General features: G+C 39.0%; 2 protein-coding genes across 2 annotated transcripts in view; both read left to right on the top strand.

Moving 5' to 3' along the window:
• The window catches only part of LOC111748067 (fibrous sheath-interacting protein 2-like), a 51161-nt gene extending 49098 nt beyond the window's left edge, over positions 1 to 2063 (top strand). Inside the window, exon 15 of the mRNA XM_064277584.1 lies at positions 1812 to 2063. The gene's annotated coding sequence lies outside the window, so the exon portion shown is untranslated. The remainder of the gene's footprint in view (positions 1 to 1811) is intronic.
• LOC100666784 (fibrous sheath-interacting protein 2-like) overlaps positions 1851 to 26093 on the top strand; it is a 48825-nt gene continuing 24582 nt past the window's right edge. Inside the window, exons 1-5 of the mRNA XM_064277583.1 lie at positions 1851 to 10809; positions 11893 to 21293; positions 23124 to 23621; positions 24617 to 24717; positions 25748 to 25797. Of these exons, the coding sequence (XP_064133653.1) occupies positions 1851 to 10809; positions 11893 to 21293; positions 23124 to 23621; positions 24617 to 24717; positions 25748 to 25797 (19009 nt within the window). The remainder of the gene's footprint in view (positions 10810 to 11892; positions 21294 to 23123; positions 23622 to 24616; positions 24718 to 25747; positions 25798 to 26093) is intronic.

The following is a 26093-nucleotide window of genomic DNA, read 5'->3' as shown; positions in this document are numbered from 1 at the left end:
GTTGGTCGCTTGGGCAGGGGGCTCATGAGGGCAGATTGGGGAGCCTTAGGAGGTCTAGCCATCACAGAAACAGTATCAGATACCACTGACCTGCTCCATAATGGGAAGCCATTAAGGGAAATGATTTTGCAGACAGCTGCAGACCTGACTCAGGGCTGAACATGCTACCCCTCAGGCTGATGAACTCAGTTACAGGTGAGGTAGGATGCCCGGATCTGTGTCTCAGTCGCCTGCGAGTAAGAAGAAACAGGTAGGCTACTCCATCACACGAAGGGACTTGGACCAAGCAAAGGTAAGAGGGTAAATTTAATGAGCTGCAACTTGGGCTAGACAGAGCAGTCAGGAATGAGAGAGAGGGTCATGGAGCAGCAAACACTCTGACACACTTTCCACTCATACACCTGCTCGATTCAGAAAACATGCAACAAACACAAAGACTTTGATAGATGCTGGTACCAAATGGTTATTGCTCGTATAGTGAAAATAAGCTGAAAAATTGGATTGTATTTATCACGTTTCACTTCATTAAAAACTTTAGGAATGTCTCTGTTCCATATATCAAGGTTGAGAGTGTTTCTTCTCAGCTAGCCTAAAAGTAGTAATGTAGGTCTGCTGTCCATTATCTCTGCTAATGTGAAAATAATATATATTGAAATTCTTAGTTCAAATATATTGGAATAAATTTAAAACAAGAAGGTGAGTGCCTTGTCTATTAATATTTTGATTTTACTCTTAGAAGTGTTTGATTTAGGACACGTTTATGTAACACAAGTGTTTTACAGTGAAGTGCCGTCATTCTAAAGTATGTTTTTCAAACTCAGTCGCCATTTTCTGGTCTGTAAAGTAGGTGAAAATGCATTAAAAGATTTAGGAATTAGAGTGAAATGAAATGGCTGTTCCTGGTGAACCCTCAAAACTTCTCTAATGGGCCAGGAGAGAGTACGCTACATACAGCAAGGTGTTAACTCTACTTTGAATGTTGGCCCTAAACCTGAACAATCTGGGGACTAGCTTTGGATATAATTGAGGGGTTGAGATCCACATTATAGGCATCCTGTCATGTCTCGTGGTGCCCAAATGCCAGGTGTGCAGCCTTTTCTGCCACTGACTTACATCTACAGCCTTAAGAAGTAGAATTCCTGTGGATAGCATGCACTCTTGACCTAGCTGTCTTCAAAGTAACAACAATTTAAAACAGAGACTGCTTTTTTATAGGTAAGAGGGTTTCCATATTCCCAAAATATATCTGCAATAAGTAGAGATACGTAACCAGATGGTTTTGCAGGTGCACTTGGCATCTACCCCTGGTCCAGTCTAAGCTGTGACAGTGAACACCATTAACCACTGAGAAAATGGTCACTCAAGACTGATCCCTGGGTTTCTACTTCAGCTTAAACTGAGGGAGACTCCAACTTCCCTCTCCAGCTCAGCCTGGCTTTGAGTCCCAGTTCTAGCTTGGTTCTTTTTTTCTGCCTAAACTAATGTGTTTGCTATAAACCTAGACACCAACTTAGATATTTTTACCAGAAAGTCATATATCCCCAGCAATAAATGCTAAAAATAAAACTTTGGAGGGATTTTTGAATCAAAGGGAATCTTATTTAAAAAATGGATCACAGCCATACAGGATAAACCAACTTGACATGAATCGATGTTCTAAAGAAATCTTTTCCTGTATTCTCTCTATACATCATGATGGTATCATAGCTATGCATTGTTTGATATAAGGAATTAAAGGTTAGCCTGTGTTCCCCCAAGGAGAGTAAATTCATACCTGGTTTTCCTTGTGCCCCTGCTCACCTCATTTCCAGGTAACTTCTGAAGAACTGAACAGTATCACCCAAAATGTAATGATGTGGGTTGTGGCATCAGTAACCAGCATATTATACCCAGCCATCACAAAATATGAAGAAAGATTACGAAATAGCACACGTCCGGTGTCTGATGAGTCACTTCTGTCTTCAGACAGTTGTACTTTCTGCAGCACATGTACTGAAACACCTACATGTGAACACTACACCTCTACAACTGCAAAGACATTTCAGGCAGAGCCCTGTGCAAACGCCATCAAGAGGTCAATAGCACGACTGGCCGTACCTTTAAGACCTCCCTCTGCCCATACGGAAAGAACAGTTGTGGGAACAGCATATCACAGGAAAGGACACTCTGAAAGCTCTGAATTTAAATGCAGCACCATCTGTAAACACCCCGAGCCTACAACTTGTAAATCAGATACTCACCTTTTCACATTAACTGGAACAGGCCTGAAAAAATCTAAGGATGCTGCCACTGAAACGGATGGCTTAGAATACCCATTGTCTTCAGATAGACAAGCAAAAGCTGTAAATGAGGTGGAAGAGGTAAAGAATGTTTTTGACAACTTTAAATGTCACCTAAAAGAGGAAACCGAGTTGATTTTAGAAAGCATTTTCCAAGAAATGGTGTGTGATTTAACTGAGGCCATCCCTTGCCTTTCTTCTGTTACCACTGATATTTTAGTTGACCAGATCGAGGCTGACAGAGGAGGCTTACTGTCCGGTGCCAGTATTTCCTCAGCAGCTGCTGAAATTGTGGAAAATATGCTTGAGAAGCTACAGTCTGCAGTTGACAAAAAGTGCATTGAGGCATTTTCACAAGATTTGTCAGCCTGTTTTAAGCCAGATTTGGCAACCATCGAAGAACAGTTTATTTCACCAGTAGAGAAACCTTTAAAAGTGCCACTCCCTTATACTTGGCAGAACACGAGTGACATTGCAGAGGATATTGTGCATGTGATTTTAGAAAAGCTGATGGCTCTTGCGTCTTCTAAACAACACGAATGCCCAGGGCTTGAAATCCCAGCTGAACTTGGTTATCAGCAACATAAGAAAGATCCAACATACACATTCCTTCAAAAAGCCAGCAAAAGGAAATCGAGTACTGAACCAGATGGAGCCAATCTAATTGGCAAAGAAGAAATAGAACATTTAGTGTCAAACATTTTTTCCCAATCCTCTCTGGTTGGTTATATTGAAGATGCAATCAGCACTATACTAGGTTATATACAAATTGAACTTAATAACGAAAAGCTTATTGCCACTGAAGAAACTGTAATCATCCTTCAGCTACTTGATGATATCTTAACTCAGCTGCATCAGGGGGCAATGAAAGCAAATGTCCGAAAGGGTAGATGCCCCAGACTGAGAAGTCCTTCTCGTACTGGAGAAAAGAAGAGGCTCGCCAGCACTAGAGCAGCTAATGGTCCTAGGTCTAGAGGACTATTTCCACCTATTAATGTTCCTGGCATGGTCCTTTATTCTGAAGACGAAAATGAAGAAATAGACAAAATTGTGGAAAATGTGCTCATTTCATCTATCGAAGATGAAGAAGAAAAATTACAAGTTCCTAGTCACTGGTTAAAAAGGGAGAATGCTGATTTTGAATACAAAAGAAATACCAAATCACCTATAAAGCCTGCTTCTCGAAGTAAAGTAGCATTTCGTGATTGGGGGTCAAAGACTGACCATCCAACTTTTAATAATGAGGACTTTTTTAAGGAAAGACCGTGTTCGAAGGAAGATGTTTTGATTTTTACCCAAGATGAAACACATCAAATACAAAAAGCTTCAGAAAACATAATTACAAGTATTTTAGCAGAAATACTCAAAGACATATCTTCTGTGTCCCCAGGACACTCTGACCATAAAAATGATAAAGACGCTTCACTTCGTACCTCAGGAAAACCTCGAGGTCTGTCACAACAAGAGTGGGTGGACCAAATGTTCCCTGTATCAGAAATCCGTGCAGTGGCTCAAGAAATAGCAGATGCTGTGTTAAAAATACTTCATGTGACTTTAAATCATGATATTGATGCCACTAGAGATGCCATGTGTTCTTCATCGGTACATGAAACTTCTCTGAATGATGCTGACATATCAAATGAAGACCCATTAAAAATGTGGTTTCAGAGTAAAAAGAAAATGAAATTTTTATCTTCACTCAGCGTCGGCCTGACAAAGCCTCCCTGGTTAGAATCTGGGGAAAGGCACTCAGCATCTGAAAGTGTAGTTGACGTTAATGATAAGATCACTCATGCAATTTTTAAAAGGCTGAAGTCATTTATTTTTCCAAAATTGCAAAAGTACCTCAAACCAGAAAACCATGCTGCCAGTTCGAAGCTGGCAAGTTGCCATCCACTGGCCATGAAATTGTCATTTCAGTTCTGTCTTGGTACTTACACAACTAAGGTGGTAAACATTGTTTTGGACGCTATCCACGATGAACTGGAACGTAATAAGAAATATCTAAATCTTAGGGAGAGTAGTCCTCCCAAGAGCTGGATAGATACAGGATATTTTGCCAACACTGAAAAGGAATTAGACTCTGTTGTCACAAATCTCAATAACGACATTATGACAAGCTCCTTAGTAACTTGTATTTGTGAGATGCTAAGCGTAGCTACAGGTGAAGGTAGTGTTCCACTCCCTTCAGATAAGTTAGGGGTTAAAATTCCATACGGAACCGCCAACATTAATAAAGAAAAAATTTCACCTTATCATTGCTTTCCCATGCAAGAGGCAACTCCCTCTGAAATTCGCAAATGTTTGACTGTTCCACATACTCGAGGTAGTGTCTTTAATGAAAAGGACTTCAAAAAAAATGCCAGATTTCAAGTGTTAAATAGAATTGAGGATACTTTGTACAATATGCTTTGTAAGCTTGTGGAAGACCATTCATCTGCTCCTTTATCTGATAATGATCAAAACAGAGAATGGACCAGTAAGAAACTAAGAATGACCACTGTGTTGCAGTCTAATATTCAGCTTATTTCTAATACAGTTCTAGAAGATATCATTACAAAATTATGTAGTGTCGAGAGAGAGAGCATTTTCTCTAATTCCGAATTTAAAGCTATCTTAGAGTATTTTGACACCGACAGCCTGTCATTTGCTTCCCTTATGGAGGAAATGACTAAATGCACTGATGTAATCTCCAGCATGGTGTCCAGTGTGATCAAGGAAACAAACGAAGAGGTGACGAACAGCAAGGCAAGAACTGCTGCCCCCAAAATAGGAAGCACAAAAGAAAATCATTCAAATAAACTGAAAGCGCTGGCTTCTGATATCCTTAAAACTGTTTTTGCTAAACTAGAAGGGTTTGCCATGAGGAATTTAGAAACTCTGGACATTGTAACCAATGGAAATAAAAATAGCAATACGATGGTCTGGGAAAGCAAAAGTACCAACATCTGTACTGGCACATCTGTAGAACAAGTGCAATCTGTATTGCACATGCATGCCAGGAAACTATCAAGTGCTATTCTGAAGATTATTCATACGGAATTAAATGTGAGCCTGCCAGGTACGGGGCTGTGTGTGAATCTAGTACAAAAGAAACAGATGCTTAAGAATCTAGTCAATTTAATTTTAGATACCATGCCTCCAGATATATTTAGTGAAACTGAACTTGAAGAGAGAGCTATTGAAAAGTACAGATACAGGCCAATCTATGGAAATTTTCTTCCTGGAGGAGCTGAACCAGACTCCAGTCTAGAAGATCGTGCACATACAGAGAAAGGACACACTGGAGAGGAAAGACCAACAGAAGAAGAAACTAAATCAGATTCACTTAAGCAATGGGAACTAGAGATGACCTTAAAAAAAATTGAAGTAGAACTTAAAGAGCCACAAAAATCACCAGTTGTGCCCATTGTAAGAAAGATTTTGAATGAAATTTTTGAGAATGATTTACTCGATCATTTTAACGTGCCTCCTCTCCCTCGGCCTCATTTATGTGACACCCCTCATGCTGGTGATGAGACAGTTGCTCAAGCCTCTGTTCCATTCCGGGGTAAAACAATGGGTCCTTTAGTATCTGAAGCTGACGTCATCGCTGTTACAGATGGGGTTATTAGAACCGTAATTCAAAAGCTTTATGCAGTTGCTGTAACAGAGAGAAATGAAAACAGGTCTAGCTCTTTCCCGGAACGTGCTAGTGGAGGAAAGGACTCCATGTTTTCAACCATATTGGACAGAAAGTCATGTACATTTCAGTCTAGATTCACTATTGATAAACTGACCAAAGTAAATGTAGTTGAAGATATTGTACAGTCAGTATTAACAAATTTAGAAATCTTCATTACTTCAAAAGTAAAATCTCTGTTTTGTCCTGCTATCAATGTCACCGTTCCAGTGGCTTTATTTGTACAGCAGAATGAGAGTTCATTAAGCCAACTGTGGTTATCTAGCAAAGATTCATATTCTGGTGATCGAGTTGTCTGTTGCTCAGTGGGTAATAGTAAGTCAGGAAAGACCACCTCAAAATGTCAAATGACTGTCTCCAGATTAAATACATATGCAACAGAAGTGGCTAGACAAGTTTTACAAGGAATCAAACATAAGTTGGATGAACAAATAAAAAGTCCATTCTTAACGCATAATGTTGAGGCTTTCAAAAGTATTCCAAGTCAGATTGTTAACACAATGTTAGATATCATGTCTACTAAAGGCAAATATGAAAAACACATATCTGGCAGAGAGACTGATATAAATCAGCCAGAAAGCATTGTTGAAAAGCTGTTCAATAAAACTGATTATCAAAAACAACTGCAGTTTCAAATACTAGATACCATTGAAGGTATCTTAAGTGACATTTGTGAAAAAACATTGGATGAGAATAACCTCCCACTTGTGGCATCCACTCTTCAGTCTGGTATAGATGGGAGAGATTCAGGACCAAAATCTCAAGTGGGCACTGAGTGTCCAAATAGAACTATTCTAAAATTTTTGGTTCCTGAGTCATGTGTTATGATGATGTCCAATGATACGGTAAATATTGTTCTTCGTAGTCTCAGATCCATTGTTGTGCTTGGCATAAATGCAAAGAATTCTATCTCTGCGAGGCCGCCTGTGACTTTTTCTAATGCATTTCCAGAAGCAGAGCGTCAACAACCTTCTGTTGTGGGCTCAACTAATGAAAGGAATAGGGAGATCTTTCTATTGGCAAGAAAAGGAAAGAGCAGACAACAAATACCAGCTTATTCGAATGACAATCAGACTAATATACTTAAGAAACAAGACACCAAGAAAACTGTTCCTGACCCATGTGAGGAAAATGCTCACTTCATTACTAAAGCTATTTTGAATAGCTTAAAATCTTTTGTCACAGAAAGAATAGATTTGCTATTAACTTTTGACTCTCAGACTAGAGAGGAATCATTTGTTAGCCCAAAATTTGCACGCTATGAAGAAGAGGACAGCCTATTTCTTGAATCAAACCAAATGCCATTGGATGTGAATATTCTGAAAACATCGACAGCTAAAACCATTCTCAGTCAAGTCACAGACCACACATTGGCTAGTTACAGGCAAAAACATAGGCCTGCAATTCATATATCACAGGCTAGTCTTAAGGAATATGCTGACATAATTGCCAGTACCATTTTGATGATTATTAAAAATGACGTAGACCTAGAAATGCAAAAGATGTATCTGTATCCAAACAAAACATCATTCCAAGAAAACATCGTTGCAAGTGAAACTGTCAACAATATCTTAAAGAATTTATGTGATAAAAGATCTTTACAGAAAAGCAGTTTTTACTCAAAACAGAACCCTAGCCTCTTTACACAAATAGATGTACAAGAGGAAGAAAATACTGAAATATTGCCGGGTCAAAGCAAGATGGAAGACCACACTGACGTGTCTCTCTTTTCAGAATGTGTAAATCAAAACCAAATGGTATCAAAAAAAAACGAGAGGAGAATTTTGGATGAAGTATTTATGAGAAATAAAGGACCTAGGCAGGAAAAAACGACTGCTTTGTTAAGTGTAGTAAAGGAGGTCTTAAAAAAGGTGCATCAAAGAATAATAGAAGATGTAGACCACTTGCCTCCATTTAATGAACCGCCCTACTTTACAGCTGATTCGAAATGTAAAACATCAGCCTCCATACGGAAAAAGACCTTGCAATCACATATAAACAATGTTGCAAATGATATAGTTGAAAGCGTTTTTGGAAAAATGTTCTCCATAGTTATGACATCCTTGTATGAAAATAATGAAACCAAAGGAAAATTGGAAGCCCCCGGCAAGGACAAATCACCAGTGACTCCATCACACTTTAGGAGATTGAAAGATGAGAAAAGGAGTATTCTACCTGAGTTTGAGCTTCCTCGAGTTTATCCTTACAGCGGCATTACAAGTGTCACTCCATTGGAAACTGTCTGGTTCCAACATTGTCCACTGCGTGTGGGTGAAGAATTGGTCCAAATGGTTCTCAATAAGATAGTAAATTTTGCTTTGCTAAATCTAGAAGAGGGCTCATCTCCTAAAAGTCAATCTGATGAAATGCGGTCTCTGAGGCCATGTAGTTCTAAAGGCAGTCCTAAGGGCAGCCCTAAGCCAGGTTTTAAAGCAAATTTAAAAGCAAGATCAAAAGTTACCTCTTTGCCTAAATTTGGAGCCAAACCACAGGTAGGACCTAGTGGTGCTAAGGCCAAGAACAAGACCAAGTCAAGTCCTGGAGAGAAGATTCCAAGAGGTGCCCGATCCAAGACTGCCATTGGTCTCTCACAGATACTGGCTACAGGAGATTCTAAAAACTCGGCAAGAACCAAACTGCCCACTGCAGAACTAAAAATGTATGCCAAGAATATAGTAAGTAATGTTCTGGAAACAATTATGGATGAATTTCAAACAGTGAGGCAGGCTACAGCAACTGTGAGTGTAAAAGCTTTACCTTCTGATCAAATCACGACAGCAAGTGAAATCGTTAATGGAGTTTTGCAAGGATTATACGCTACCAAGAACAGCAATTTGGCTCATCCGATCAAATGCTCACATTCGGATGATCCCAAACTTGCACAAAAAAATTTAAGCTCCATCTCTCTCGCTAGTTCGGAAGCACAGTTTTCGTTGGAGAATGTTTCCTCACAACTAGAAAAAATTTTTCCTAAAGAAAATGTTTTTAAACAAATGTTTGGAAAATGGCAGACAGAATCAAATGGCATGGAAAATGAGAAATACAAGCTATTGATGATAGCCAAGACTGTTTTGAATGAAATTTTAATAAAAGCAAAAGAATTGGGAGAGTCAGGCTCACTTTTAAATCCATCACCACTTGAGACTTGTGAAATCAGATACCATGATTTCAAAAGATCTTCTTCTAAAGCTGAAGATGCCCAAGTCCAAATTAATATATTTAGCAGGGAAATTGTTGAAAGGCTATTTGAAAAATTAGAGCTGTGCTTCTTGACACAGCTGCGTGTAACTGATAGTAAAGAAACTCTAGCAAGCAAGCAAGAAACCACTGCTGCAAGTAAACATGGTTCCTTAAGAAGAAACAACCTTAACAATGTACCAATCTGTAACACGAAGTTGAAAGACAAAATCGTGGTAGGCCCTGGCAATCGAATTGCTCAAGATATCATTGAAGAAATTCTACATATTTTGGAGTCTTTCGCAGACCTACAATTTAAACATGTCTCTTCTTGTGCTTTTTCTGAAATTGTGAAAATACCTGTGAAAAGCTTTTTTCCTTCCCAGCAGAAACCATTAATGAAAACGAAATTGCCAAAATTACAGCCACTGAATAAGTTTCCTGATGAATCTAAATCAAGTAGGATGATTTCTCAGGAAAATATCCAGAATACCCTTCGACAGCTTTATTCATTCCATTCAGAATTGCTTACCTATACTGCCAATACCGTCAATGACATGCTTCATATAATTAAGAACAAGCTAGACAGAGAAATACACCAAGTGGAACCATCTTCGGTTAGCATATTTGAACAAAGCAGAGTAGCAATTCAGATTGTCGGCACATTGATGGACCAGTGTACCCATTTCTGTGAGTCATTGATTAAAAATCATGCAAAGGAAAATCTTATCGAAGAAACTGAAAACACCTACTCTGTTAGTTGTGCTGAATTAGCATCCAAAATGGAAATGACCGCTTCCAAGTTAAAGGGAGCTAGCTGTGGAGATGATCTACAAATCAGAGTTCCTAACTTGCTGTTTTGTTCAGAGGAAGTTGTCAAACAAAAGGGTAGGGCTTCCTCAAATTTACCTCAGGTGCCCCTGAGGTGCTCTGTAGGTAATACCACTAACACCTCAGAGGCAATGGGAAGACTTGAATCAGCACTTAACCCGTCATATTCCGGGAATGAAGTCCGAGACCTCAGCCATTTTGATCAAGCCACGAAAGGAAATAGTTCTCTGCCTGAAGACAGCATCTTGCACAAACCACCTAAGAAATCCAGCGACTATGCTGAAGCAGTGCTGACACAAGACATGTCCTTCTTCGAAATGGGAAAAGGTGAAGAGCAAAGAGTGGTTCACCGTGAGCCCCCCAAACCAGCTGTTCAGGTAAGCCAAATACAGACAACTGTTTCTCCACTCAAAATATGTTTAGCTGCAGAAAATACCGTTAATACCATGCTTTTGAGTTACGGCCTTCCAGGGCAACTGCCAAATACTAATGAAAATGTGGAAACAATTAAGCCATTTTTTGTATCAAAAGAGAGGCCTTTTTCCGTAATGGCTGGAGAACAAAAGGATGAGGAGAAAAACTTGCTGAAAATGTGGGGAAAAAGAGTCAACTATAAAACCAAAGAAAAAAATAAAAGCTCCGAAGCCAGCGGGGAAGATTTCCCTTTACTGAAGAAGTGGAAAAATAAAAAGTCCCCAAGCAGAGAGAAAACAGAGTCTCTTAAAGAGGCAGAAGTAATGGCTTTTGCCAATCAGGAGCTGGGTACAAATGAAATCCACGTAATAGCAAGATACGTTGCTACATCTGTGGTCACATACTTCAAGAGCTTCGAAACCAGAGGTGAGTGAGAAATAACTTACCCGTGAAGAGTTGGCACAGTTTTAGGAAAACAAAGTCAATGGTAATTTTAAGGGTTTTATTTTTACCCTCACGTCCCTGAAAATAGTCTTAGATTCAGGATGACTGTTTATCTACTTACATGTTTTTCAACGGGTCAGTGTGCTAAAAGAAAAAATATTAGTCATTTGCATAATTTTTATTTGGAGGGGTGCTGCTCAGTTGTCCTTATATACAGATGAGATTAAATAGGTGTAATTTAAAGCTGGAGGTTTGGGTTGAGCATGAGGTATGACTATGAAATGATGAGACCAGTTTTCTTGTGTGGTACATGCATTGCTCTGAAGGCAATTCCCAAAAAAAGCAGTTCCAAAGAGATATTAAGCTCTTGACAAAAGACGTCTTCCGTTCCAGTCACAATTCATGCCTAGTTAATTGACAGCAGGGTGATGCTCCAACTTCTTTTTGAGATATACAGTCGAAGTCTTTGCCATTATTATGAACAGAATTGATAAAAACATAACATTAAACTTTTGGTTCCGTTCACATCCCAGTGTTGTAACTTCGATTCTTTTTAGATATAATACACTAAACCCATGCTTGCAAGGATGATATTTGCACTCCCTTTCTTTGAATGCTTACATGCATATAGTGGGTTGAACCATTTGAAATAGCCATTTTTGTATGTCAGAGCTGTTGGACACCAATCTAAGATAAAGCCCCCTGAACTGGACATTTAGCACAACAACCGAAAAATTTTTCAAGAATTACGAGATCACTGGAGCCACGCTAGGGTATTGCAACAGTAAAGCTAGAAAGAGTGTTTCTGCCCCAGAATTTCTAGCTTCTTAGAGCAACATAGCTATCCCAGGAAGAAAGCTGCACCTGACTTAGAGATTTGGATTCTTCTAGGCTATTTTCTTAACTTTCTGGCAGAAGTAAAGATTCCACAAGGTGGAAAATACAGATTTAAAGAAACCCCAGTTCCTTTCTTGACTAGGTTTTTCTATTTTCTATTGCCAGTATTTTGAATGGCCAGCATTTTTTTTAATACGTGTTAAAATTAGCAATGTTTTCTCTTTTAAGGTCTTCCTGATGAAAAAGTACCTATTATTTCCACATTATCAAGGCAAAAATATGAATCAGAACATCCTCTAAGAAGCACACACCGTGACTCTTCGCTTAATCAACTTTGTGAACATCTCACTAAATTGGTTCTTTCTCATATGCTTGCAAGAATTTCTGATTCTACTGAAGAGGCTGGGATAAAACAGAAGGGACTGGACAGTCAAGATGCCACATTTAGCAAGGTTATTTTAGTTCATTCCTTAAAGTGTGAGAGCCGGTCAATTCCTATCAGCGAACTTGCTTTAAGCATTTCAGAAATCATTATTCGTATCCTGTTTAATAGTGACATCTTAAAGGCAGACATTACACAAGAAATGGTTTCTGTAAAAACAAAATATATTTACTGCCCCAGTGTAGATACGGTTAACATCGATGACCTCTTTCAGGATCTCTTAATAGGAGTGACTCAGGTTCTATCCAGAGAAACAGGAATAAATCATCAGCTTGACAGCAAAGGAAGAAATAAGTCTTCTTCCACGCTTAGAAGCCCTAGTTTGCCCACAGGCAACCAAACCAAAACTACAAAAAGACAGCTGGGCCCTGGAAATTGGAAATCTGCTTCTACTCGCCGAATTAATCAACTCGTACGAAAAAATCAATTAAATTCTCTGGTATGTAAGTTAGACAGTCTGGTTAGTAGCCTAAAAACTCGTGAATCCAAAGAAGTAGTTGATAAAATTTTTAATATTGTTTTAGATTTGTTTTTGCCAGATGAATGCCCAATTTGGGATATGGATTCGGGTAAAATAGCAAGAAAACTGTTCCCATCCTCTAATAACCAGCCAGGTAGCAGCATACCTGGAAATAACCTAGGTCTTTCCCCCAAATCTGTTTTTCTTCTGAATGTTGTATGTGAGAAACTTATTCGAATACTTTTGGAAGGATGCACAGCCAACAACCTCTTTACGAATGGCCCTTTTTCGGATGAAGTATCAGCAGAAGAATGTCAACGGTTCGACATACTTCAAAATGTAGAGGATGAAGAATTTGGTTATTCCAAGGGAACCATAGACTACGGATCACTAGCTCAAGACCATGACATGTCAGACCTTTTGGAAAATCTAGCGGAAACAGACCAAGAATCTATGCTTAGTGTTATTTCCCATAGCATGGTGAAATCCTTAATGGAAAAGCTATCACACAGTGTACAGCGGCCCTCCGGAAGTCCACCTTTTACCCCCACGTATTTAAAATATAGAACAAGAGAGAGACTTCCTAGTCTCCCAAGGTCAAAAAGGCCAGAATTAAAAGAATCAAGACAGGGTAAAGACCCTGTAAGATTCATGAGTTATGACAGCAAGCCTTTGACAAGGGCAGTGAATAATCTCAGGGTGACTAGTTCCAAAATACAAGCCCCATTTAGTGAGTCACTTACAGTAAAACCCTCCTCATCACCTATTGGAAGACCAAGAGAAAAGACAATGGATGCAGCACCCACGCATAACATGCTACAGCCGGGAGGCATCAGCACAGGCGTTTATTCAGCCAAGTTTTTGGAGGAAATCATTTCAGACGTTTTTCTTCATCTTTTCACCTCATTGTGGAACAAAAATGACAACATCACTGAAGTGCAACTCAATGAAATGAGTATATTAGGTGTCAGCTCTGTAGTGAATGAGTTTAATAATGCTCAAGTTACTGTTTTACGGGATGTTGAGGAAAAGCTATGCTTTCCACCAGTTTATAAAGAAACTGTTAGTAAGATTGTTGACACAGTTTATAATGATATTTTACGGAAATATGAATTACAAGTGGCCTATGGTGATAATCTGGCACATGTTATCACCTCAGTAGCCCAGCAAATAACTCATGGCATATTGATAGAGATTTTAGCCTATGAACTCCCAGTGTGCTATGTGGGAAAGCTCACGCCCAATTCGTATTACCCTCTTGAAGCCAAAAATATACTGCAGAAACTTCAAAATAGCCTGAGAGAACTTCATTACCCAGTTCAACATTTAATAGGCTATACCACCATGCTGTCACACTCATTTTTAGAAGATGTCATCAGAAGGCTATTATCTCAGCTCATTCCTCTACCCAGTAAGGCTTCATGCCTGGGAAAGAAATATTTCATGACTTCAGATTTTAATGAGCTATCGACCTGTATAATAAATAAGGTTATGTTAGCCATTTCAAAGCATAAGATCTGGCTCACTCAATGTGATCATCACTATCTATATACAGAAGAAAATCTCCAAAAAATGGTGGAGTCTGTTTATAATAATATTTTGCAAATATCTGACTCTCTTGTGTCAATTCAGAAAAGTGTAGTAAGCCAGAGCCCACTTATGGTCGATCGAATGGCCAGTCTTATTATTCAAGAGATTATTGAAAATCATCTTCAACCCTTCTTGTGTGGAGAGGGCGTCTCTCATTCAAGAACTTCACTGGATGAGATATCAAGTATGGTTAAAGAGGTTCTCATTGAAGCCACAGAGGCACAGAGATCCCAGAAGCCATTATCAGTAGGTATGGGCATTTGTCCTAAGGCATTTGTGGAAGAAATTGTTGCCAGGCTTGTACCAAAGATCTTCGATCCAAAATATAAAACTGCACTTGAACTGGGAAAAATCACCCAAAAAATAGTAAACTCAATACATAACCATTTTAACAAAGCTAAAATTTGCATTCTTCGTGATGGCAAAGAGCCAGCTTTACCCCTTATAGGCACAGACACTCTGGATGAACTGGTCGAGTCAGTTTATAGGAACTTTCTGATACAGCATGGGCTGATCCCCGATATTGATAATAAAGAATTCAAAGACAGTGATATTTTTATGGAAAATATTGCCAGTTTAATTGTAGGATCTATTTCTGATTACCTTTTTCATCCACTGTTTTCTGGGGATTTGTCCACTTATTACTACTCTACTTTAACTGCGGAGGACATTGTTCAGAACATCCTTGGTGGCATCAGTAAATCTACCAAGCCAAGCCACCGTTTATCTCCGTATAACACCTTGCTGCCATACACATTTTTAGAAGACATAATCAGAATGCTGTTGTCTAGAATATTTCCTTCTGCAGATAACAGGGTTCCATGCAGAGAAACCCCAAAGGATAGATCAGAAGTTAATTTCAGTGAAATCTCTTCTAAGCTAATCAGTGATATTAAGGTGAAAATTTCCCAACATGAAATTCGATTTTCAAAAGACGATGAAGAAACCAAGTTTGCTTATTCAGAGGATGATACTCAGCATCTCGTTGACTCAGTATTCAGAAATATTTTGCAAAACTCCGAGTCTCAAGATGCAGTGGAGCGTGATCTCATAAGCGGTAGCAATGCTCTGATTGATAGAGTAGCCGGTTTTATCATTAAAAATATCTGCCAACAACATCTGAATCCATCTGTGTATGGAAAGTTACTCTTGCCTTCAGCATATCCGTACTTGGATGATGCAAGAAGGCAGCAGTTTTTTATCGGTGTTTATTCCTCAGCCTTTTTGGAAGATGTGATCTTTGGGGTTTTAAGCAAGATATTTCACAGGGTGATGGGCACTGTACAAACAAAATTTGTAAGAGAGTCCCAAAAAGAACTGTTAGAAACCGCTGAGAAACTCTTGTATCTGACAACAGAAGAATTCTCAAAAGCCCAAGTTGGCATCCTGGAAAATGCTAAGGAACAATTGTGTTTGCCACCCGTAGCTAGAGATGTAGTTATAAAAATTATTGGCACAGTGTATAGCAAAGTTTTACAAGAATATTCGATGGAACCTGATAAAGATTTTCTCCATGACACAAAGATGTTGGCTAAGAGAATAACTAAAGTTATCCTCGCAGAAACTTTTGACTTCCAAATCCATCCAGATTTCCTAGCAAACCGGTCTTTTAAATTAGATTCAAAACTCAATACTGATGTTTTGACAAAGAGAGTGCGATATGATATTATTAAGTCAAGACTCCAAAGACAGACTTCCACCATCTATACCACTGTATTATCCCATACTCATTTGGAAAAAATAGTCAGTCAGATTTTATCACAGATAAGTCCATTGTACTGCAGTGCAGAAGATCCAGGCCTTTCGCAATCAGATTTGAGTAACACAGTCCTGAGAATGATCGATGAAATCATGTCAGTGATTTCTAAGCATGCAATATGTATTATTAAACATGGAAATGGAAAACAAAATGTGATTTCAGAAAAAGAGATCCAGGCTATGGCCGATGCCATCTACGCCGACTTTTCTCACTCTAACTTATTCCAGTCTCTTAAAAGAGATAAAAAAGGCATAAGTAATATGCCTGTTACAGAAATAGCAAGTTATATGATAAAAGAAATCTTTAACCATCATCTTCAGTCATTTTTATCTGAAGATAAAACTCTCCCTTCAGGTCCAGTTGATCGAACTTATAAAAAGAGAGCAAGCGATCCTAAACAAAGAGAATTGTCTTTCATCATGAATTCAGCTGTCTTTTTGGAGGAAGTTATTTCTGAGCTTTTATGCAAAATCCTTTATGCATTCTCACATAATATCTTAGCTGCCAAAAACCCATACAAAGCAAAAGCCAGCACAACTGACATTGTTACAACATTAGTACGATCAATTGTGCTGGAGTTCTCCACATCAGAAATTTTAGTTGCAGATAACTTGGATGAAAATCTGTACCTTTCAGAACAGTATAAAGAAATGGTTCATAAAACTGTCAACCTAATTTATGAGAAAATATTAGGTGATTACAAATCTCTAATTCACGTTTATAGGGCTATCCAAAGTGATGTGATCGATTTTGGAAGAAAAATATTTTATTTGCTCTTAGGAGAAATGTTTGACTATCAGATGGAGTCATTGATTTCAGGAGAATTAGCAGCTTCTTACTGTTCCCTGCAAGAGGAGAACATCCTCAGAAACGTGCTCCATATCGTCAACGACGGTAGCCGTGTCTTGCCATCATGCATAACTGTATTGCCTCGTCCTCTGTTAGAAGATGTGATTTACAAGCTTCTAGCACATATATTCCCTTTGTCTGAGACGGAAACCGAACTGAAAGAGGAAGAAGTACCACCAGATTATGAATCTGTGAATGCAGCTTCGAAACTGGTGGATGAAATTATAACCGAAATTTCTGAACACGAGGTTCGACTTGCCACAGCAGAGGAGCATGCAGAAAGTATGCAGTTAGGAGCAATGGAGAACTTCATTGACTGCATATGTAACAATATTATGACGAAGTTTAAATTCCAAGCTGAAGCACAGGAAGACACAAGCAAACAGGAAGGCTCATTCATCAGGAGACTAGCTGGTTTCATTATGGAGGAAATCATGGATTATCACCTGAAGCCATTTTTACATAATGAAGAATCATCTGCCAGCACCTTACCTGAAAATGACCATGCAGTCGAGCTCTGTACTCCTGGTAAAGAAAAAGCATTGTCTTTCCCACAGCCTTCTGTGTATTCTGCAACGTTTTTGAAAGATGTTATAATTGACCTTGTCCACAAATTTTATGCTCTCCCAAGTAATTCTGAAGATCCTAAGGACAAAGAAGTATCAGAGGGAGACCTCGTGGACATGGCTATAAAATTTGCAAATGCCCTGACAGGAGAATTTAGGAAAAGTGAAATTAAAGTTCTAGAAAATGCCGAAGAAATGTTTTCTTTTCCACCAATTGATAAAGACACAGTTGATAAAGTCTCTGATTCTGTATATGATGAAGTCATGGAAATATATAGATCTAACAATCTAACAAAGAAAGACGGTAGCAGTGACATTGTTATAGAGATAATTGCTGCTTTAGCTGAGAAGGCAATCTCTGCTTTCAAAATTCAACCACTGTTTTCAGGAAATTGGTCTTCCATACTCTTTTCATTTCTAGATGTGGATAGCATCATCCAAAGGGTTCAACATCTACCATTTAAATCCTCTACAAAGAGAGACAGAAGCTTAGAGGAGAACCCACTTTCTCTATTAGAACAGTCATCTGAGCTCACCGTCCTAACATCAGGCCCGAAAACCAAAATTGACACTTTGGCAATAGATAGAGGTGCAACTAATAGAAAAGAGAATTTAAAAAAGGAAGAGACCTCAATGGAAAAAGACTGTATCCACGAGCCAGTATATACTGCTATAACTAGCATTATGAGCAGCAGAGTAATTCCCCTAGCATCGGTGTCAGCTGAAAATGTGGCAAATAAAAACAAAAAGCATAAGAAGAAAAAGAAATGTTCAATTAGAAAAGACAGTGAGAAGGTATCAAAAGTTACTTTTCCAACTACCAGTGTGAAAAGTAAGGATATTCAGGGGCCAGATTTGAGCACAACGCTTAAAAAGAATGAAATCGAGAAGAATGATGGTTCAGCTAGAAAAGATGAGGAAGGGCCTGGTGATAGGATATATAAACATATTTCAGCAGCTACCGATGATACAAAAACCAAGAAGGTTGTATTGGAACCGGATTTAAAAACAGATGATAAAAAGCAGTGTGACGATACCAGAGAAAGTACATTAGGAAAAGAGGATGGACCCCTTGAAATACTTTCTTTGAAATCCATGGTGAGAAATAAAGAGACCCGAGAAAGGAGAACAGAGTCTGCAGTTGTGGATGGCAAACAAATCTTGGATCCTAAATGTGTCCAAACTGTCACTGAAAGCATTTACAGCAATGTTTTAGAAATATCTTTTCTTCATGGACGAACTGATGATTCAAAATTCCAAAATCCCCCAGGTGAAAGAGTATCATCTGTAACTCAGGTGTATGGCAGGAATTTTGCACAGCCTGCTTCAACGGGGGATTTAACCCCCTCAGCTTGCCAGGAAGTTCTGTCAAATGAGGAAGAGAAAGAGAAGAGTGACGATAAAGAAATGAAAAGTAAACCAGATAGACCTCAGAACCCACCAGAAAATAAACCTGGGGTTTTGCCTGTTAACTTTTTAGAAGACATTATTGCCGAAATAGCTAACAAACTGATCTTTTCTTCCTTACCGGCTACACACGATGCATGTCAGAATGTAACCAATGATGTAAATCAAGCTGAGCTCTATGACACAGCTATGAAATTGATTGATTCACTCTTAAAGGAGTTTTCAGATGCTCAAATTAAACTATTAAGTCCAGAGCAGGGAAATCAGCTCTTTTCATCTATAGATAAAATGTCACCAGTTCATAAAGTACCTCACAGGCAAAAAGAACCATCTGTAGATAAAGCGCCACCCAAAATAACAATAATACCTATGGCTAAAATACCAGCCATGTATAGTATGGCCACTGCAGCTGATGTACCTTCCGATGAAGTACCTTTTATTGCTAATATGCCATCAATCAGTAAGTCATTGGTTAATAAGGTTGTCCACTCCTCTATATGCAATATTCTGCTGGAGTATGGATCTCAAGGTTCCATTTGTGGGGACATAAACAGTAATGGCAACAAATTAGCAAGAAGGCTAGCTAGTGCAGTCATAGAAGAAATTTTTCAACACCAGCTAGACTTTCTACTTTGTGATGTGGCTCCATCTTCAGTATATTTACCTCTAGAATCTAAGGAGGTTATTAAAAAGCTCCAAAAGGTGACCGAAACAGCATGCAAAGAATGTCAAACATCATTGCCACATACCATAATGCTGCCACATAAATTTTTAGAGAATATCATTTCTTCTCTTCTATCAAAAATTTTCTCAACAGTAGCCAACACTGAAACAGAAATATTTGAGAACAACTCGTACACAGAACTGGATTTCCTTCAAATGAAGTTAGTGAGTACAATTATGACACAGATCGCCAAAGATAAAGATATGATTATACAATACGTAGACTCCTTACATCCTAATGATGATGAAATTATTCAATTAGTGGCTCAGACTATTTATAACAATCTCCTCCCGCAATTTGCATCACAAGAGATCATACAAAATTGTGTCTCCAAGGGTTGCAGAATCCTTTCTGAAACCATCGTCTCTTTAGTTGTACGAGAAGTGGCTGGCAATCAACTGCAAAACTATTTTTCTGAAATGCTGAGTCCACATCAGTGCACTGCAGTAGACTCTGTGGCTGGAAACATCCTTCAAAATGTCATCCAAAACACTGAGGTTGTCCAGCCCCAGCCATCGTACACTTACAAACTGCCTTTTAACATCATAGAAGAAATTGCTGTCAACTTTTTATCAAAGCTTTTATCCATGTTTCCAAAAGCAGATAAGGAACAAAACAATTCTCTAAATCCTGAAATGCAAAAAATAACCTCAAAAATCTTAAATTCGCTTCAAGAATATATCTCTAAAAGTCAGATTAAGGTTGTACCACAGGCCAAGGAAAATACTACCATATCTTCAGCAGATAGTGCAACTATTGAAAAGGTAGTTAGTTCTGTGTACAACAGTGTTTTAAAGCACTCTGGCTCACATACTTCTGTGTTTAAAGATTTAATGGGTCAGAGCAATGTCCTAGCTGATATAATTGGTTTTTTAATGGTGAAGGAAATCTCCAACTCAGAATTGCAGCCACAAATGGAGGAAGAAGCCTCAAGTTCAGAATTACTTCTGGAAGCTGTCATAATTTTGGACAAAGTGACTAAAATTATCGATGACCTTAAGTTGAAGGAAAAGCCTGCATCCAGGAAAGGTTCTGTATTAGATGCCATGTTTTTAGAGGAAACATTGGCCTTGTTTTTGGCTAAACTAGCGAAGTTGCCATGTGCCTCAAACCGAGATGCAAAAACCTTATCAAAGCCTGAGCTAAATAAAATTGCATCTCAACTGACAAAATCCGTGACAGCTGAAATTTCTAAAAATAACATTAGCATTGTAGCTACTAATCCTGAAGAGCACCACCTAACTCCAGAAAATATGGAAATGATTTCTCAGGTGGTTGATTCAGTCTATAATCATGTGCTACAACAGTCTGGCACACACGAAGACCTTTACCATGATATGAAAGGTACAAACAGATTCTTTCCTCAAAAAGTGGCTTCTTTAATTACTAGTAAAATTTCAAATTATCCATTAGAAACAACTGGCTCAAAAACTTCGAGTGCTGACCTCTTTGGTGATCTGAATGTGGACAGAATTGTTGAAAAGGCACATGAGCATGCTGTCAAAATGGAGCCTCAGCTAGAGGAAGAAATGTTACATGGAGAATTGATTGGGCTTCCCACGTGTATCCTTCCATATCGTGGGAAGCAGCCAATAACTATCGGCCCAGATACTGTTGCTGAACACCTAGGAGTAATCTCTATTAAAACACAACCTCTCGAGAAACTAAAAATTGAATGTTTAGAGAGAACTGGACATAGCATAGAAGAACTGAGAAGAGCTGCAGTCAGTGGGAGGAGCTACATAGTAAATACACCTGGTACAGGCCAGAGACAGAAAGAAGGGCGTGTTTCATTGGATAAGAGTGGACGACTGGATGTAAAGCCCTTTGAGGTAAGTGCAAAAGGCAGTGGTGAAAAGAAATGAGGGACTAGTGAGATTTCCTGCCTCAGGTAGGTCTGTGGGAATGCATTTGTAAAATACAGCCAATTTTGGGCCAGTTTTCTTTTGCTTAGCCCAGTAGGAAAATTGGGTCCTCTGATTCATCCAGCGCCCCTGCTTTCCTGGGGCTTACCGTATCAACTCTGTGGCTCAGTGGAAAGGCAGCAGGCTAATTTTCATTAGCCAGTCAGACCGAACTGCCATCTCTTGAAGAATGAAGGTACAGGAAGTACCCTTAACTGCAGACCAGACTGATTAGGACTGTAATCCTCATTGAGTGATTTAGAACTGCAGCCTTTTACCACTCCCACGGTTTGTGGTGGCTATACTTTATCATAGTACTGTCTAGGTGCAACTGGAATCCCTGAGTGGCGCAGACGGCTAAGCACTCGATCACTAGCCAAAAGGCTGGTGGCTCAAAGCCACCCCGAGGCACCTCAGAAGACAGGCCTAGCAATCTGCTTCTGAAAGGTCACGGTCTTGAAAACCCTGTGGAGTGCAGTTCTACTCTGCACACGTGGGGCCGCCATGAGTCGGAATTGACTCGATGGCAACTAACAACAATGACCACATAGGATACAAAGGGGCCAGTTAATAGAATATCAGGTAAACCAGATAAAATCTCTACTAGAGATTTAAATCTTCGAACTTAAGGCCTCTTGGTAGTATTGCTTTTCCTAAGCAACAGTCATCAACAAACATTAGATTGCAGGTGCTTAGATTTCACTTGTTTCTTACAGGTTCCTCCTCCGGCAGGACTCCACAAGTAGGAATTGTATTTGCTGTTTTGAGGTCCCCCAAATGTCCATCACACCAGAAACATGCGTATTAAAAGCTCATAGAGAGACAAATCCCAAAGCCGTATCGAATGATTTAGGATTTTTTGAACCACTGCTCCCCTCCACCAGCATAGACAATCAAAATTGATTGTTTCCCTTTCTTACAGAAGTTCTTCTTTCATTTTGCTTTGCACAAAAGATATTTGCCCTTTAGGGCAGCATTTATCTGAAAAGCTGGTTTACGGTGCTACAAAGGAATGTCGAGGTCTGAGATTGATAAATTCATTTTCTGTGGCACCATCAAAGGCTATAGAAATGGGAAAAGTCATTTATTTCATTGTAACTGTCTTTTCCTTGATCTGTTTTTAACACTGCAAAATGAAAAGTGACATTTGACTAGGGAGGCGAGGGGAAATGAACATTCTTTGAAGCTTCTTTTGGAAAATATGTTCAAAGGATTAGGGGTAGAGAGAGAGGTGAGGAGTGAAGATTCAGAGGCCTTCACAATTTCGGCTATTATTCATCATTTTTAAAAATTCAGATCAACCAATACTTTGTCTCTTCATGAAAATATCTGTCCTTAGATTGCTCTATGCTTAGTTCCCTGCTGAGAAGTATTAAAAAAACACGTTACCATGTTTAAGCCTGCTATAACCCTTTCAAGGTAAATGATGAAAACAGAATGTAATTAACGTTTTTGTGCACTTTGCATTTCTTGGCAAGTAGAAAGTAAAATTGGGAGCAAAAGAAAGAATCTTAGTTGGGCTGTCTTCTTTGTATTGGAGTAATATGATTTCTCAATGCAAAAAAAATTCCATATGATTTTTGTTCATTTATTCTTTTATATCACTAATATATAAGTAAATGGCATTTGAAGATAACGTATTTTACAAATTCAAACTAGTATCCAAACACATGTGAAAGTTGCCTTTATTAAAATAGAACTACAGGGAAAAATGATTGGGGCAGTTTTTATTAATATTTATTGTCTCTTCAATTTCAGCCAGCTACCAGGAATTCGTTTCCGAATTTGAGAAAGCCTGACATCACCAGGGTGGCGCTTTTAAAAGACGTCAAGGACAAAAAAGACCTTATCATTCGGTTGTCTGCTCATGATATTGACCACAAAAGCACAGGAAATAAGATAGAGAAGGACCTGATTTCAGATGAAGATGAAGCTGTTTTACAAGAGGTTGTAAAAGGAGAATGCTTTGAAGGTCTAGTTGAAGATCAAGTGAAAGAAGACATGAAGCCAAGAGCAAGCGCAGCGACCTCTCCCAAGCCTATAACAAGCATGAGCAGTCTGAAAAAAAGGTTGTCGCTTGGCAAATATTGTCCCAAATCCACTCCAACTCCAAAAAGTGTTACCACGCATTCAACTCAGTTGACAGAATCTGCGGAAACGCAAATGAAAAGTATTCTTTCTGGCAGAGACAGGACCACCTCACAGTCCTCCACTGGCACAGCCTCTACTCATTGGGAGAAAAACACACAGCCCAGCGTAAGTGAGAAATGTGACTGTCAGTCAGTGATGAGATTTCAATGGAAAGGGTAGAGAGCTTCACAGACTCAGTCCCAGTAACGTACAGTGCTTTGGTTAGGAAGGAAGGGGTACTAAACTAGACCCAGGAAGTCTCTCTCAACTCTGGTGATATTTATAATAAAAGGGAAATGATTAGCAGATGAAGCCAGGAGCCTCAATCAAGGAAAAAAAGATGATGGAAAGAGTCCTCGGTTAGTTAGAAGCACAAGAAAAACAAAATGAAAACCAGTTAGGAGAAATGCAAGCTGATTATTTAAGATGATAGATTCCACACTTTTTTTTTTTTTTTTACTCTGGCTGGTAAGTACGCACTGAAAGTTTTGTGCAAGGAAACCCCATGCCCCAGTGGCCAAGAAGAGAAGATGGGCCGGAGTGAGTAAAAAGATTCATACAGATCCAGACCATCTGGGTTTGAATTCTGGCTCCGACCTTTGGGTAAGTTACTTAGCCGACTTGTCCAAACATAGCAAGTTTGTCAAATAAGTTGAATATACCTCCCACAGTTAGCCCATAAACCCCACTATCATTTTAACATACAGCTCAGGTTCCCTATCCCTCTAGTGATGATCTCAATCTCACTGACCTCTTGGGTTGGCCCTTACCCAAAAACTGTCATCCCATGTGTTTGGCAAATATACATGATTTGGGATTTCCTGGTGAGACAATTCCCTGGGGTATCCATTTGCGCTGATTCCAAGGTTAACCCAGAAGCTGCAGTGAACCAGAAAAAGCAAAACAGAGATACAACTCTAGACAACAGTGCCCGGCGTCCATAGCCTTAACAAAATCCAGTCTACTTACAGGGAAGCTCTGATCTCATGACCAAACACAGTGTGCAGGACATTTTCCCTAGGCAGCATGGTCAGAAATGCCAGCTACATAGATAATCGGGAAATGTTATATATAGTTACTTACTTCAAACTCTCCTATGTGTAATACCTGACTTTTTCCAGGGGGAAGAAGGAAGAGCTATGACTGAATCGACACACTACTTACTACACAAAATTAGGAGTTCATCCTCATATGACGAAGAGGATCTGACTTCATTTTCTAGGTACATTTGGTTAAAGCAATACAAGGTGGTTAATAATCTGAAATGAAAAATATGCTTATGGGAAGAATTGGGCCCCCAAGTACACCTGGAAGGAGACCAGTGTTCAGCCTTTTAACCTCCCCTCACTCCTTCCCCTAGCTCCCCACTGTGGTTATTTCTCATCTTTTCTCCCATTCTTGTTTACCTGGCCTCTATGACCTTCTCCTGAGACTGTTTGCTAGTATAGTGATATAGTTAGATCAAATCTTTGCTAATGTGTTTGGTTTTTGAGCCTGGAAGACAGGCCCTGGATCAACAATAGTCCCCACACTTATGACCCACCCAAATGGGTTCCTACTTAGTTCCCTTGATTGCTTAAATGCTCAAAAGTATGTCACTGACTGTCAGAGGAATCCAAAGAATGGAGGGGGCAGTGTAAGTTGGAGCATTTAGAGAAGAATTCTCCAAGGCAAGGGAGTTTGAGTTGGGCCTTTAAGGATGGATAAGATTTACATAAAAGGAAGACCATTGAAGCTGGGGAAAACTGTAGGAGCAAAGGCTGGACTATGTGGTATTTATAGGGAGCAGGGAAGAGCAAAGTGCACTGTAGACTTGAAGTCTGATTAGCACTTTTTTCTAGAATAGCTGACTAAAATTGTTCTTAATAAGAAGATTCACAAATTGCATCATGGATGAAACTGAGTATAAGGAGAAAAATCTACCTGGTTGTACCTACATTCTTTTCCACTTGGCACTCCGAAATTATTGTTTCTTTTTGACCTGGTGCTGTTTGGGACATCTTCTCCTGGCCTGTCGTTTTAACATACATAATTAGTAATGCAGGCAACTCTCAGTGATTTCTATAGTGGACAAGACAAGAGGGCACATGTAAGACCAAATAAAAGTCATTCTAGCAATTATTTTCACTTATTTGAGAACTCAAAGACATACCCACCCAGGTTTGCTTCTATGTGGCTTTGACAGATTGTTCTTTTGCTTATCCTTTATTAAACGCATTGAAAATGAAATGTCCTTTATCTTTTGTTTTTAGTGACAATGAGGGCGATCGTACCCATGATCCAAGTGCCAAAATAACAGAAGGTTTGATTGATTTTTTTCTTAATTTTAATTGGGTAGTATTGATTATTTTCCTTTCATCAATCCCGAAGTTAATACTGAGTTTGACAGTAGGTTGATCTACTCTGGAGGGAGTACTAGGTCAGTCAGATGTTAGCATGAGCCAACTAGTTTGCTTTGTCGGAATCACTGTTAAGATTTCAGTAATGATTTTGGTATAGAGTATGTGGTATGATATTACAAGTTTATAAGTACCATATCCAGGAAATAAGAATTTATCACAACAATAGTTTATATGTTTATATGTAGCAGAGCCCACG

The sequence above is a fragment of the Loxodonta africana genome, chromosome X, assembly GCF_030014295.1.
Source record: "Loxodonta africana isolate mLoxAfr1 chromosome X, mLoxAfr1.hap2, whole genome shotgun sequence".
In the NCBI taxonomy this organism is placed as follows: Eukaryota; Metazoa; Chordata; class Mammalia; order Proboscidea; family Elephantidae; genus Loxodonta; species Loxodonta africana.
This window is presented reverse-complemented; position numbering and strand designations above follow the sequence as displayed.